The 15460-nt window shown below is 40.1% G+C and overlaps 1 protein-coding gene and 1 pseudogene across 1 annotated transcript; both read left to right on the forward strand.

Moving 5' to 3' along the window:
- The first annotated feature begins 462 nt into the window (after positions 1-462).
- On the forward strand, positions 463-9106 carry LOC120109073 (annotated as a pseudogene).
- Positions 9107-10846: 1740 nt separating this feature from the next.
- Positions 10847-14581, forward strand: LOC120109068 (40S ribosomal protein S2-3-like). Its single transcript, XM_039122801.1, has 2 exons — positions 10847-11593; positions 14084-14581. Exons 1-2 carry the CDS (start codon positions 10931-10933, stop codon positions 14240-14242), a joined length of 822 nt encoding a protein of 273 aa, XP_038978729.1. The 5' UTR covers positions 10847-10930; the 3' UTR covers positions 14243-14581.
- The last annotated feature ends 879 nt before the right edge of the window (positions 14582-15460 follow it).

Consider the following 15460-nt stretch of genomic DNA (forward strand, 5'->3'; position numbering starts at 1 on the left):
GATATTGCAAAGTAGCAACATATGCAGGTATTCTGTGATGTTACTCCATTTCTATATTCATATATGATAATGACCCATTGGATTGTGGGTTTTCTATCCATAAACTGACTCAATGTAACTTCCTGAGTCAATAGTGCAGTAGTGCTGGACATCTGGTCAGATTGAGTCCAGAACTGCCCCCTTGCAATTTGCTCCATATTTATCTGGCATACGGATCAAGTTTTTGATCAGCTTGCTTTTTATTTCAAAGATCTGACAACCATTTATCATCTGTCTCATTACTTATTTCATAATTGATGCATCTTTCAGCATTAATTTTGTTGTGAGAAAGAAATTCCAAATAACCGATGGTTGAATCGATTCTGTAACTACGACATTTGAAATTTTGCTGTTTACCTATGGGAAGTTATTCTTGTCTTGTATGAAAACTCGTCATCTTTCCTTCATCCTATTTCCCTACTGTAGACAGTTCATCTAAAGTAATTGATTTCATCTTTGATATGCCAAAAGCTAGTGCTAGTTTTTACAACTTTATGGAACATTTATGCATGGAAATGAAACATACTTGACTTTGTGAGGAGAATCAGGTTGCATTATCCCAAAGATGTATAAAATTTGATTTGAACATCCTTGTAATGCTTTATCAAATAGTTCAGTATGTTAATGGAATTTTTACTATGTCAAAAATCCGGATGTCGCTAATTTGGTTTTCAGGTTGATTGGAGTTTGGCATCACTTAACGGTTTTACTTTTTCTATTTCCTTAATGATTTCTTTTGAAAGCCTAGATAGTCCTTTTGATGGTGGTTGACAGAATTGCTTGTGCTGTCACAGGAGGTACCAGGAGAAGCATCTAATAATCTTGGTACAGAAGATCAAGGTTCTTTAGTCAAGGTTATGTGCCGTATTTGTTTTTCTGGTGAGAACGAGGGCAGCGAAAGAGCTATGAAGATGCTGTCATGCAAATTTTGCAATAAGAAATACCACAGGAGCTGCTTGAAAGTTTGGGCTGAATATAGAGGTCTCTGCTTTAATGTTTGAGTTCTTTGGGAAAGCCATTTTACAACTACTTCTGTACTTAAAGTGCTGAACTTGCAGATCTATTTCATTGGAGCTCGTGGGCTTGCCCCTCTTGCCGCATTTGTGAGGTTTAGTTCTTTGTTGCTTCAATGTGAAGCCCTTAACCTTCTATATGTAAAAGACCACACTGGATGCTTTCATGAGTTGCATAAAGGGGATGCATTTTAGTTTTAGTCCAGTCTTAGGCTAGGCCCAAGTAACTGGAATGATGTTTACTGCTTATCATCATGGTTTAAGAATTTCTCTTGAATTTGTAACTTGTTGAGGGTTGGAAAGACTCTATATATTCTTCTGACTGATTACTAGTTTGCTGAATAACCTCCAGCTGATTTTCTTTTGCTGCTGCTGATTTGACTTTGGACAAGTTAGCAAAAGGTAGGAGTCTTTTGATGCTTAGGCTTCAGGAGTTGGTGCCGCACCTCAGGCAGTTCTTTGCTGGATGAGAAGGCTGTTGAGCTCTTCTATTTTCTCTTTATTATTTACTTACTGTTATGTAACGCTACCAAAACTTTTAGACAGTTGGGTGAAATTCTCAAGATAGCTACTTTGTAAGGTTTCCTTGTATGAGGAGAGAGGTGTTGTTTTGCAAGAAAGCCTCGGAGTATGAAATGTGCCTTTCAGGTAAAAGTCTTCTGATGGTTCATAAGTAAGATATACATCCTCATGATTTGACAAACAAGAAGAGATGGGTTAGAGAAGTAAGCAACTTGCTCTGATTTTGCCTCTTGGAGGAAGAGACTCTTGAATGTACATTAGTTTCTTATTTATGGCTGTTCAAATTTCAATCCTCCCTTATCCTTACCTGTTCATAATAGATTTACTGAGTAACATGGTAGAGATGTAGCCTCAGTTGCTCCATGTTATAAATCATGGCTTGAAATAAATATGGGATTTGAACAAAATTTGGAGCTATGAGTTTTTGCTAAAGGATCCTTTGAATCAATTTCTGAAGTTAAGGCCAAAAGAGAGAGGGTTTCTGCTGGAAGTAAGCCAAAACAAATCAGTTTCATCTGGAACTAAGCCCGAAAACAACCCAAAAAATAAGTCTGTCAGTTTCTGCTTCTCCATGGTTTGGCTTAAACTAACAAATGTGAGGCATAAAAACCTTACTTGCTTTCTGTTTGCTTATTTCTGATGGTGCATAGGGCCGATGGCTATTCCATATTGATCAGCTTGCAGCAGGTTGCTGGGATTTTGCTAACAAATACAATTTTACTTTCTTCTAGGAAGATGTATCGAAAGCAACTAAATAGTCAGTGCCAGTGCCTTGACTTCATATAGTTGTTTATGTCAGTTAATTCTTTGCTTCAGGTTTGCCGAAGAGCTGGTGATCCCACTAAGTTAACATTTTGCAAAAGGTGTGATGGTGCTTACCATTGCTACTGTCAACAGCCTCCACACAAGGTGCATATGTTTCTTGGGTTCTCTTGTCTGAAAATTGTGAAGTTATCGTTTTAATGTAACATTTTTGTGAAAAATTGCAGAATGTGAGTCATGGGCCTTATTTATGTCCAAAACACACAAGATGTCATAGCTGTGGGTCTACTGTCCCTGGAAGTGGACTTAGCACAAGGTATTGACTGTTCATTTTTGTCCTAAGGTTTCTTCATATTCATATGATGTGTACATTTTCCTGTTCTGTCAAGGGACTTTAATCGTAATTTTGTTGATTTATTGATGCATGTAATGTTTCTTAACAAGGGTGGTAATGAAATCAGTGTTCATGTTGGTATTGTAACTTGCTTTGACATCGCATGATGTGTTTGTTGGATATGCAGGTGGTTTTTAGGGTATACCTGCTGCGATGCTTGCGGAAGATTGTTTGTGAAAGGAAAATACTGTCCTGTTTGTTTGAAGGTAATTGCCAATGTTTTCAAAACCATAAACAAATTGATTTTCTACTGAAATATTCCTACTTGGTATTCAGAATTAGTGTCTTGGAAATGTTCTTACTGCTGAAGTTGTATTTGAAACTTCTTTGGTAGGTAAGGGGCTTTTGATAAATATGCTTGGTTTTCATGCTTAGTTGCTTTTGTTTCAAAGACATTTTGATGGATTTGAAACAAAGATACAGACGCCTCACAGACGTATAGGCATACCTGAAGCTTAGATATGTTGTCCCCTTTCATTTGTATTTTTCCTGAACTATTTTTTTTGTTTTGCTTGTATATGCCTGCAGATGGATCAGTATGTCCATCTAGAGTCAATGAGTGACTAAATTTTCTCATGTTCAAATTTTGTAGGTCTATAGAGATTCTGAAATGACACCCATGGTTTGTTGTGATGTTTGCGAACAATGGGTGCATTGTGTATGTGATGGCATCAGGTTTGTGTTAAATTGTCTAACAGCTTACTGCCTCGAACATTCCTTTAAAGTCTCATATCTCATTCTGCTTCATTTAGCTTCTTAAAGAGTGATATTTTCGTATTCAGACTATGTATAGAGATAATGTCTCTCTCTCTATACTGGAAAGCCGTGTATGGATGTATGGATACATGTATGGAAGTCCTGGGAGTCCTGCACATGCATGTTGGACTCCAAGACCTTCTGTGTTTTAAAGGATGTCTGCATGACTCCGAAGTCTGAACTCTGAAAGTAGAGAGAGAACAGACTATCCTAAAAAACACCCAGGTGTGCAGCCTCCCTCAAAGCTGCAGTTCTCCATCTGCATTTTTTTCCCTCACGTCTGAAGCGTGTGTGGATTCTAGTGGTAATGGAATACTGCTATTGTTAGTTAATTATGACAAAATCAACCCATGGTTGTCAGTTAATATCATTAAAAGTTCGGTATGATTTATTTCGTAATAAATTACTGTTAATATTGGTTAAGACTTGAGAGGTTCTTCCAACTTGGACATATATGTAAACTTTTAACTGTTTTTGATATGATAATATATTGGAAGCAAACCTTGAGTCCTGGACACAACTTTAATTGCACTGTTGCAATTACTAGATGTGTGATATTTGATGCATCCACGAGTTAAGACTGCCTTACCTCTCTGAAACTATAATTTCTGTGAGGAAAAGTTTTTTCTTATTATCAGATTTGCTGAATACAGTCATCGGCTTCTTTTCTCAATCCTGCATTGTCTTGCAGTGATGAAAAATATCAGCAGTTCCAAGCAGATGGAAACTTATACTACAAATGTCCTGCATGTCGTGGAGATTGTTACCGGGTGACATTTACTGTTCTGGTAGTTGGCAGGGAATTTTCTCTACCCTGTTTGTGTTATAACTGATACATACATAATGGCCAGGTCAAGGATATGGAAGATGCTGTTCGAGAGTTTTGGCGGAGGAGAGATAAAGCTGACCGTGATCTAACTGCAAGCTTGAGAGCTGCTGCTGGATTGCCAACTCAGGAGGAAATATTTTCTATTTGTCCCTACTCAGATGATGATGAAGCTGCTCCAGTTATACCAAAGAATGATTATGGGAGTTCATCAAAATTTCTGCCAAAGGTTTGACTGATAAATCAAGCAAGAATTCTAAAGAACATGGGAAAAGTTTCTCCAAGAAGTCATCCAATAAGAAATATATAAAGAAGGGGCATCAGGTGCAATTTGCTGGTAAGCCTGGAGAGCCATATCAAAATGCTGAAAGGCAGCAGTTGAGATCACTGGAGAGCAGCCCTAGAAACCCTAATTTTGATGAGACAAAGTCATACAGAAATTATGAACAGGACATCTTTTCGTCTCCTTTGACCAGAAGTCCACGCAATGATAGAGGGAAGTCTTCCGTTGATCATATGGGAAGTAATAACCAGATGTTTATTGAGGAAGTTGTAAGTAATAACTCTGATAAGATGCCTAAGGTCCATATAAAGGGTAGTAAATCACCCGGACTGCATGTCAAAGAGGGTGCTGGAAACAATTCAGCCAAAACTGAGATGGTGAAAGGAACTAAATTAGTAATACATATAGGTGCAAAAAATAGAAATGCACCTGGTTCTCCTAAGTCAGAAGCTTCAAGCTGTCACAAGGATCAAGACGTTAATGCCTTGAATGGTACATGCCTTTCCATGACCAATCATTCATTTGGCTTGTGTTATTTCTGTTCTCAAATTCTACAGTTGGTTGGGAAATTGTCGTGCTCAAGGTTCGCTGTACCAATGTGTACTATTCTGTACCGGTGTACCATACTGAACCGGTACCAAATCAAGATTTGGTACGAGGGCGTACCGAGTCTCGATACGCTAAATCGACCCTTGTACTGAGCATACCGACATTGTACCAGTATGGTACTGGTACATGTCCGATATTGAGACCGTAAACCTTGGTCATGCTTGTTTTAGTCTAGTCTATGTTGTGCTAAGGCATGCCATTGTATCATTGCTTGCTTGAACTTGTCGCCACAAATGCTGTAGTTAGAAATCAATCCATTCATCTCCCATAAATATTTTGTAAATTACATACCAAATTGCTTTAACAAGTCCTTGATCCAAGGTCTTAGTTTATTGGTTTTAGATCATTATCTTTCACAGTTGAAAGATTTTGGTTAAAACTTGAAACTCTCTCAGCTTGATTGAAATTAAAAGAGCTTATCATGGGATCAAGCGGTGGCTTGTTAATGGTAAAGTATGGCCGTTGCACACTTTTATTGCCCCCTAGCCTGTACAAGTTTGATATATGAGACCAGTTCCTGGTTTCAACAATGTGACAGCTAATCACAAAACATTCCTAAACATTATTTGGTCATATTGTTGAATTGCTCGGTATTGATTATGTCCTCTTACCAGCTTTGGCTATTGTAATACACAGTATTGATAATGGCAACACTGATTTATCATTACGATAAATTACCACAACCAAGGCATTTCAAACAGAAAAGTTCTAGTAGTTAATGAAGTTATAAAAACTTGCTGGGCTTTTGAGTCTTCATCTGAGATGTTGTATTAAAAATAAAAGACAATTTACTAATGTTATATCAACCTATATATTGAAATTTGAATCATCTATTTTAACTGTCTCTCAAGGACAATTACTACTTTACCTTGGTTACAGGCAGTGAAGGCATGAGCCAGCTGGATACGAAATCTAAGAATTATGTGCATGATGGTCACCCTGTAATTGCCAGAAATCATGATGGAAAAGGTAATTTTATCATATGCAGCTGATTCTTTCTCGTGGAGTGTTTTTTCTTCCATTAAGGTTTAGGCAAACTACTTTTATTGGAAAATTTTCTCAGGAGTTTATTGCTCCTGTGTAATGAATGAAGGCTCTCAAACTGTCTCATGATGTTATTTAAGTGACTATATGCTTAGGCAGAAAAGTCTTAAGATAACGGTCCAAATATTTTCAGGAGCTAAACTTGACAACTCAACTCAGATAAAAAGTTCAAGACAGGGAAATAGAGAAGATGGTGTAATGAAGTTCCAAAAGATATCTGAGACACACAGGAAAAGCAGAGCCATTATTGCTGAGGAGTGTGAACCTACGACTGCTCGCAGAAGTCCTCTTATAATAAGGAAAACAAGTAGGGAGTTAGACCCTGCAATAAAGACTAGGTCTCAAATCATATTAAGAGATAATGATGATTTGCTAGGGAAAACTTCCCCGGGTACAGCGGTTAATTTGCAAAGTGAAATCCATAATGCGGCTGCATCATCGTTTGCTTCCAATTGCTCCAATGATCTGAAACCATTGTTGAAGTTAAAATTCAAGAACCCATATTTTGAACAGCGAAGCTCTTGGGCACCTAGTGGAGGAGAGGAGAAGAATCCTGTCAAGGGGCAGAGATCAAAGAGAAAGAGGCCATCTATTCACAGAGAAAATAATCAGGTAGATGGTAACAATGAGCAGCCGAATCAGGAAGATCCGATAGATGAAGTTGTTGACGCAAACTGGATATTGCAGAAGCTGGGAAAGGATGTGATTGGAAAGAGAGTTGAAGTTCATGAAGCATCAGAGAATTCATGGTCAGCTTTGCTTTAAAACCTTGAATATGATCATAGTGTTATGAGTTGCAAAAGCTAGACATAATCTTTAGTACTTATTATAAAATTTGTGAATGATACTGATTCCTTTTTTGGAAAAGGAATATATCAGAGACAAGCTGAAAACCTGTTACCTGCTGACATATAATAGTTTAGAGGCCATATTAAGCCATGTGTGTCTTCTGGACCATTCAATTATCCTTTTTTTAAAGAAAAAAAACTTAAATCTTGCATTTTCCATTCTCCATTGGTTTGTCGTTGGATTCAATAAAAACTGAAAAGTGCTGTTTAATTTTACATAAAAAATCATGGTTCGTTAGATGATCTTGAGCTACAGTTCTGCCTTAACCTTCTTGGCAAACACTAGTGCATGCTGAAACATGTTGCGGAAACTTAATATATTTTTCTTTATGGATCTGTTTGAAAGTTTGATGCTTTGTGTAAGCCAGCTAGAAATTCCCATTGAACCATCTACTGAAGACTGAATTCATGAAGTAAATAAATAACATGAATCCCACGCACCAGGTCAAAGACTGCTTTTAGCATTCCACGGTTTAACTCACCAGTTTGTAGTGGTAACTGGACTCACTAGGAAGTATGGATATATCAAATCACATGCCATTTCTGAATTGAATATTTATTGTATATTGGTATTCGCTGGATACTTCTTGGATACGTGTTTAATACTTGTATGAATACTTCATTTTTCAAAATTAGAAAAATACTCCAGATACCTCTGGATATATATGAGATACTTCATGGATACCTCGAAAAATGAAGGGGAGGGTGCTTCTTTCTTTCTAATGTTAATCTTTTGATGATGCATGGTTAATTTTGTACTTTATGATGTAAATATTAAAATATAAGGTATTAATTAGGATCTATGGATTTGAATGATGACTAAATGATGAGCTTGTAAAAATTGATACTATAGTTTAAAATATGGATTATTTTATTTTAATAGCCGACTATGCTTTATAGATGTTTTTTTTACATGCATGCTTGCATATATGCATATGTATATATGTTTTTGTGTATATATGTATGCATTTATGGACGTATGAGACCCATATATACTCATTGATGTATCATAGCGGTATTGTATCCTGTTATTTCAAGGTTTGCTGTATCGGCATATTTGTATTGTGTTATTATTTCATTGTGTTGCTTTATAACTCTTTATCAGATAATGTTGACTGTCGTTATGTGATGTTTTTGCTACAACACAGTAGTATACTCCCTTGATGGTAGGCTTCAAAGTTTAGCTGATGCTCCGCTTGTGGAGATGTCATAAATCATTGGTTAAAGTGCAAGTTGCTGTAATGCAGGCACAAGGGAGTGGTTTCTAATGTCATTGAAGGCTCTTCATCTTTATCAGTTCGTCTAGATGATGGAAGATCCAAGACCCTGGAACTCGGAAAGCAAACAGTTCGTTTCATCTCTCAGAAACATAAAAAGCCAAAACCATAACACTGTCATGTTCTTTTATGCCTTGCTATTGTAAATGGTGGCGCCTCTCCAGCTGTGAGTTGCTGTCCCTGGTCATGTGGGTGCATCAGTGCTCTCCTTGTTTGTTTCATCACAGGTGGAGCCATTTTGGTGGTGTTGTGTAGGCAGAGCAAAGCCTCAGCCATTCTGTATAAGGTCACCTCCTGCAGCTCATCGATTCCTTCAACTGAACATGCTTTTTTAAACTGTTTTGCATCCATTTGGAGTTTCATTGCCTAAGAAATGATGCGAACAAGAAGCTTCTGTTGCCCTGTTCTCCTCGGAGGTTATTTGTTAATATATGTTCTGGTTTCTGCGTGCTGTTATTCTTTTATGATGTGGAAGACGCAACAATGCTGGCATCCCTGGCTTAATTCATGGCAGGGGAGCGAGGTTTTCTTGCAATGAAATCGGGTTGTATTATGTGTAGCATGGACGTTGGATAGAAGAAATCAAACTCTTATCGCTGTCAAATTAGCCGTCTGAGAAAACCTGTCGCAAACAGTGATCTGTGTAAGAAGAGGCAGCTCCTATTCACATGTAGGAACAAGCATTTGTATTAACATAACAAATTCCAGTTTTATGCCTTTGTGCATTTTTGCATTGTGTCTGTGCGTGCTGGTGCATGCGCCTGTTGGCTTCTTGGAATATGGTGGTGTATGGCGGGTAGGCAGTTGGCTCTCTGCGATCCCACGCGCCTTTTAGTGGGGTAAGCAAATGACGAGGCGTTGATATGGTACATGCGGCTGGATTCTGTCACATAAATAGTGGTGCACTTCAAGAGTTAGAAAATAATGTGAAATGATTCCTCTGTGATATAACTCTCCATATCTGTTGGATTATCTCTTGACTTCTGTAGACACATGAAGTTTAGACATTCTGCAAATATGATTTTTTTCCCCCATCATGCCTGATAGGAAGATGTTAACTTTGCGTAGTTTTTCTCCAAGCGTCATTAGGCTGTGGCTGTTTTTGTAATTGGAATCGCATACAGGCGTGGTTCATTTGGTTGGAAAGCAAGTGCAGGTGTGGTAACTATTGTATTTGTTTTGGCTGTCTGCACCAGAATGGCTGGCAATGCCACTTCTACTGAGGCTCAAAAATCCAAAAAGCAGGACCAAACTGAAAGTTAGCAATATTTTCAAGGATAAATTTTGTGATTTTTTTAATACCTAAAAGATTGGCACCATTCATATTCCTTTGCTTCTAATTTCAAAAAGTTTGTTTGGTTGTTTTCAAGTAAAAGAGAGTCACCTAGCAAATGGGGTGTTAAACAACGCCTTGAAGTCATCCCGGCCAACCCCCCCCATTGGCGAAAAAAACAGCACTAAAATTGTTTCGTTTGGTTGACTCTACGCGGATTGTTTGATTAAAATGACGTATGGTTGACTTGGAGTGGTCATGGTTGATTCAAGTTGGCCCACCGTGACTGATGCTTTTCCTGCTCGAACTGGCCGACTCTCTTAGACCAACGCTTGGAAGCTAAAGTTTACAGCAGAATAATTCGAGTAGGGCCTAGTCTTGGTTTACATTGATTGGTCTAACAAAAAATTACTCTTATAAAATTTATTTTGTGTACAGTATAATTGATTTGCCTAAAAAAGGGAAGTGTAATTATAAAACAGATGCACATGTTTTCTTACAAACTAATGAGTATAAACATGACTAAGGTAATTGCTTGCTTTCAGAAATTGGCTTCATAGATGGAGATAAACTTGGGTACACAAAATCCAAGTTTTATTTTATGAGAAGAACTTATTTCAGAATAGAGGGAAATTGGCATGCTTTATAATGACCAAACTAATATCATCCCATAATATAATAGTTTTTAGTAATCCATAGTGGCTCAAAAGTCATATGCCCGTCCAGATTACAAGTTGGTATTGTGATGCTATATTGGTTAAAATTATGGCCTACTTTAGATAGGTAGGAAGGAAGACATATATAATGTATGATATAATATTTAAATGAAGGGAGATGACTAATATGACAATTTTATAAGATGTAAATGAACAAAGACTAGCAATGCATGAGATATTGAGATGTGAATGAACGGAAACCGAAGTAACACAAAGATGCATTCATGCGTGGTCTGGTTTGCTCATCAAACCTTGCCATTTCCCTTCATGCAAGCTTATCAGCATCAGTAACGGATAACGATACCAGTGGGCCGGGTCGGGTTATGTTCCATTGACAAGAGAAGCCGCGCTCGGACCGGCCCACAGACATCCGGTCCAAAACATGATGGACCTGGAAGGCTTGGCCCATTCAAAGCCCTTGATCGGCGGGATCCGGAAATGAAAACCCTAGATTCCGACTATAAATATCTCTCTTCCCCATCTTGCAGCCACATCGCCCTCTCAGCGCTCCATCTCCTCCACTTCTCCACCGGCGAAAGCCCTAACCCACCACATCCCCACACCCCTGATGGCGGAGAGAGGCGGAGACCGTGGCGGATTCGGCCGTGGATTCGGCCGCGGCCGTGGCCGTGGGGACCGCGGGAGGGGCGACCGCCGCGGTGGCCGGCGCGGCCGCCGGGACGAGGAGGAGAAGTGGGTCCCCGTAACCAAGCTCGGCCGCTTGGTGAAGGAGGGAAAGATCCACAGCCTCGAGCAGATCTACCTCCACTCCCTCGCCGTGAAAGAGCACCAAATTGTGGACGCTCTCCTCGGCCCTCAGCTCAAGGACGAGGTCATGAAGATCATGCCGGTCCAGAAGCAGACCCGCGCTGGGCAGAGGACCCGGTTCAAGGCCTTCGTCGTCGTCGGCGACGGCAACGGCCACGTCGGGCTCGGTGTGAAATGCTCGAAGGAGGTGGCCACCGCCATCCGCGGGGCCATCATCCTGGCCAAGCTCTCGGTAATTCCTGTGAGGAGGGGCTACTGGGGGAACAAGATCGGGAAGCCCCACACCGTGCCGTGCAAGGTCACCGGAAAGTGCGGGTCGGTTACCGTTCGGATGGTCCCGGCGCCCCGTGGTGCTGGCATCGTCGCTGCCCGTGTACCCAAGAAGGTGCTCCAGTTCGCAGGGATCGAGGATGTTTTCACGTCATCTCGTGGTTCCACCAAGACCCTTGGAAACTTTGTCAAGGTTTGGATTATGAAAATTAAATATTTTGTTTTCTTACTTCCATTGATTGATTAGACCGGTCGAAGTAAGTAAGTGCCGAGTCTGCTGTTTTTTTTAAAGAAAAAACTGCAATTTTATATTTTAATTTGTTATTAACTGGATTAGAAATGAAGTATGTTTGCTTCGGGTTAGCTAGTTTGCATTATGTGATGCAATATCAGTTGCTCCTGTTCTGGAACGAAGTCTTGAACGATTTGATTGCTGGTATTCTATTTGTTCGATATAGAATTAGGGGCTTTTGATATTTGATTTTCTCAATGATCATTGTTGTGGGAATAAAGGGTCCGAAATTAGTCCCACATCGACTAGATAACGGAGAGGTCTGTTCCTTAAATGGAGGGAGGCAACCTCTTTCTCTCTTTAGATGCATCTTTTGTGGAGCAAAATCGTAAGAGTAGCGCATGACGTGCCTAAGGGGCTAGTATCTACACAGACCCCCAAGGGCAGCGCACGACGCGCCTAAAGCAGACAATACCTTTGAGGAGAAGCAGTCGTCTCCGCTATCTGAGACCGGTGGGGACGAGGTCGGAGGGTGGCAGATCCTCCCTAGCGCTGGACGCACGGGCTGGACCCCGACCTCCCTTGACCTCATCAAGGATGAGGTCGGAGGGCGGAAATTTTTCTGTAGCACTGGACGCACGGGCTGGAGCCCGACCTCACCTGACCTCATCAATGGTGAGGTCGGAGGGCGGAAAATCCCTCCGTAACGCTAGACGCGTGGGTCGGAGCCCGACCTCACCTTGACCTCAACAATGGTGCTTTTATTGAGAGCCCTTGACCCCGGCACAGACCCCTCTGCTGAGGGGGCTATGTTGTGGGAATAAAGGGTCCGAACTTAGTCCCACATCGACTAGATAATGGAGAGGTCGATTCCTTAAATGGAGAGGGGCAACCCCTTTCTCTTTAGATGCACCTTTTGTGGGGCAAAACCGTGAGGGTATCGCATGACGCGCTGAAGGGGCTAGTATCTATGCAGACCCCCAAGGGTAGTGCACGACGCGCCCAAAGCGGACAATACCTTAGAGGAGAAGCAGTCGTCTCCGCTGTCTGAGACCGGTGGGGACGAGGTCGGAGGGTGGCAGATCCTCCCTAGCACTGGACGCGCGGGCCGGACCCCGACCTCCCTTGACTTATCAAGGATGAGGTCGGAGGGCGAAAATTTTCCTGTAGCGCTGGATGCGCGGGCTGCAGCCTGACCTCACCTGACCTCATCTGACCTCATCAATGGTGAGGTCGGAGGGCGAAAAATTCTTTCGTAGTGCTGGACACGGGGGCCGGAGCCCAACCTCACCTTGACCTCAACGGTCGCTAAAAATGCCTGTGCTAACTTTTCATCTTATACATAGTTTGGAAGGAGGATGCAATTTAAGAACGACGTTCCTGACTTTGCATGATTTAGAAAACAGAAGCTAAGGGTACTAGTGTGAATTTAGGTTTGCTTTTTTTTAATCTTCTTATAAAAGAAATCCCGTCAATTGAAATAGATTATATCGATCATCTTAGACTACCTATTAATGACTTCTGCGTGAGAAGATCAGTGCAAGAAAATATTATGGTGATTTTTGCATGCTAAATTATATATGTTACATATTCTAAGATTTATGAAGTTGAAAATTGTGATTGAAACTAATAATAGTTATGAAGGGGTAAGATTGGAGCGTTAAGGTCATGGGGGATTACAAATAATTAGAGTCAGTTTGGTTTTAAAATTTACATCAGATGAAAGTATGGTTCCAGGAGTTTCCGGAACTATTTCGTTAATATAGTTCAAGAGCTAATTTCCTATTTGAAAGAAGACAAGCTTGATATTTTCAGTGGCCCGGTGCTGCGTAGTGGGAGGGGAGGGAGATTTTAGGAACTAGACCTTGTATCTCTTAACCTAACCGACCCAACCCAGACTTGCGTTGGAATTTATTCTAACCAACCATATTTAAGCCAAATAAGAGTTGGGTTAGGTTGAAGAAATAGTCAGGTCTAGTTGATTTTGTTAGGTTAGTTTTGAATCTTATATGCTCTCTAGAGGGATAAGATGGTTATTTATATATTGTTAAATCACAAAGACAAAAATATCTTATATGTAAATAGATATTCTAAGATTTTGGGCTGACGTAGGTTGTGCTTCTGCAGGTTGGGTTTTGGTTGGGTCTGGGTTGCAGGCAGCTCAACCCAGACACCACCCAGTCCTGTGAGCCGGTTTGGTTAATGACAGATTGCTGAAAGTTTATATTTCTATTTTTATAGCCATGGAAAATGATGTTGCTCTCCTCTCTTCACTTGCTGGTTACCATGTTACCATCTTTACTATTTGATTTGAACACCTTTATCTGTGATAATTTCATCAGAGATTTATTAGCCTCTACATAAATATCTTGATGACTTGCACGTAGTTTAGTTTAGGCTTGATTTAGTGTCGATTTGTTGTGTTATAAAATGTGATGAATGTTGTTGCAGGCCACTTTTGATTGTCTCATGAAGACCTATGGATTCCTGACACCTGACTTCTGGAGGGAAACTCGCTTCACCAAGTCCCCATTCCAGGAGTACACGGACTACCTCGCAAAGCCCGCCAAGGGAATTGTTATTGAGGATCCTGAAAGGGTGGAAGCTTAGAATGCTGAGCAATTTAGCTTACTCTTTGTTTGCCGGTTTTGTCTTTATCATGCATTTTATAGGAGATGATCCGACTTGGATGAGGCATAGACAGCTGGATGTCTAGTTGCTACAGAGGTGCTTGCTTTTAATAGATGCAGTATGCTTTAATTTGTGAAGTTGTTATGGGCTTTTATTTAGTTTAAATAACATACCATTGTGCTGCTTAGGATCAAGCAATGTGTTTTCACCATTTTGTCTGCAATTTAGCAGGAATTGTGCGCTATTGCACTATGTTGACCAAGGGTCTGTTCTTTTATTATTCCATATGGCTTCAATGGAAGATGCGGGTTTGAAAAATCTCTGGCTGTTTAATTTTTTAATTAACAGAAGATTTTCCCAGCAATTGCAGATGGGTGCAGTTGCATTTTTATGTGCTACTTTACCTTCGAAGCTGCAGGTTAGTGTTTTTATGTAGTCACTCCTGCTAGCCTGAATGAAATTATATGGTCTTTTATATCAAAAAAAAGATATCATATGGTCTTCAGCATGAAATTCCTGGATTTGGATTTTTCTTCGTTCAGTTTTTTTTTTTTTTGTTGTTGGATTGAATAAAGAGAATACAGCTAAACAAACAAAACAGAAACAGAGGAAAAGAAAAAGGACAAAATAAGAAACATAGAGATATCATCACTCCCTCAAATAGCACTGCCCCATCGCATCCAACTGCTAAGACAATGAAAGAAGTCCAGTTGAAGGCTTGGGGCTGAATCAGACTCCAATTCGCATGTCTGGGCCTTAATTTTCAGAGCATGGATTTCCTGAATATTTTTTGGTTAAAGCATTTTCCTTGTTTAATTTCATAAGTCAGTGCGTATTGGTTCTGTTGGATGACCTATGACCTCTCGAGATGTTCGAGTTGCATGCCTAGAGTTTTTGACCGGTTCAGTCCTATCCCGAACTGGCCTGATTGATTGTATCGTTCTTATAGATGCCATGAAATTAGACTGGGCCGTCTATATCTTTCAGCTTTGGATAAAAGTATAACATATATTAGGCCTGCTTGGATATTCTTAGGAGATTGGGTTGAAACTTCTGTAGAAATCAGGCCCATCTAGTTTGTATTTTCTAAAAGTGAGGAAGAAAAAGATTCATTTTTCATCAAAAAAAAAAAGATTCATTCCCCTACAAATTTTACAAAATTTTCAGCTCGATTCCATAAAAATAGCCTAAAAAATG

This window comes from Phoenix dactylifera, unplaced genomic scaffold, assembly GCF_009389715.1.
Source record: "Phoenix dactylifera cultivar Barhee BC4 unplaced genomic scaffold, palm_55x_up_171113_PBpolish2nd_filt_p 001769F, whole genome shotgun sequence".
NCBI classification, from domain to species: Eukaryota; Viridiplantae; Streptophyta; class Magnoliopsida; order Arecales; family Arecaceae; genus Phoenix; species Phoenix dactylifera.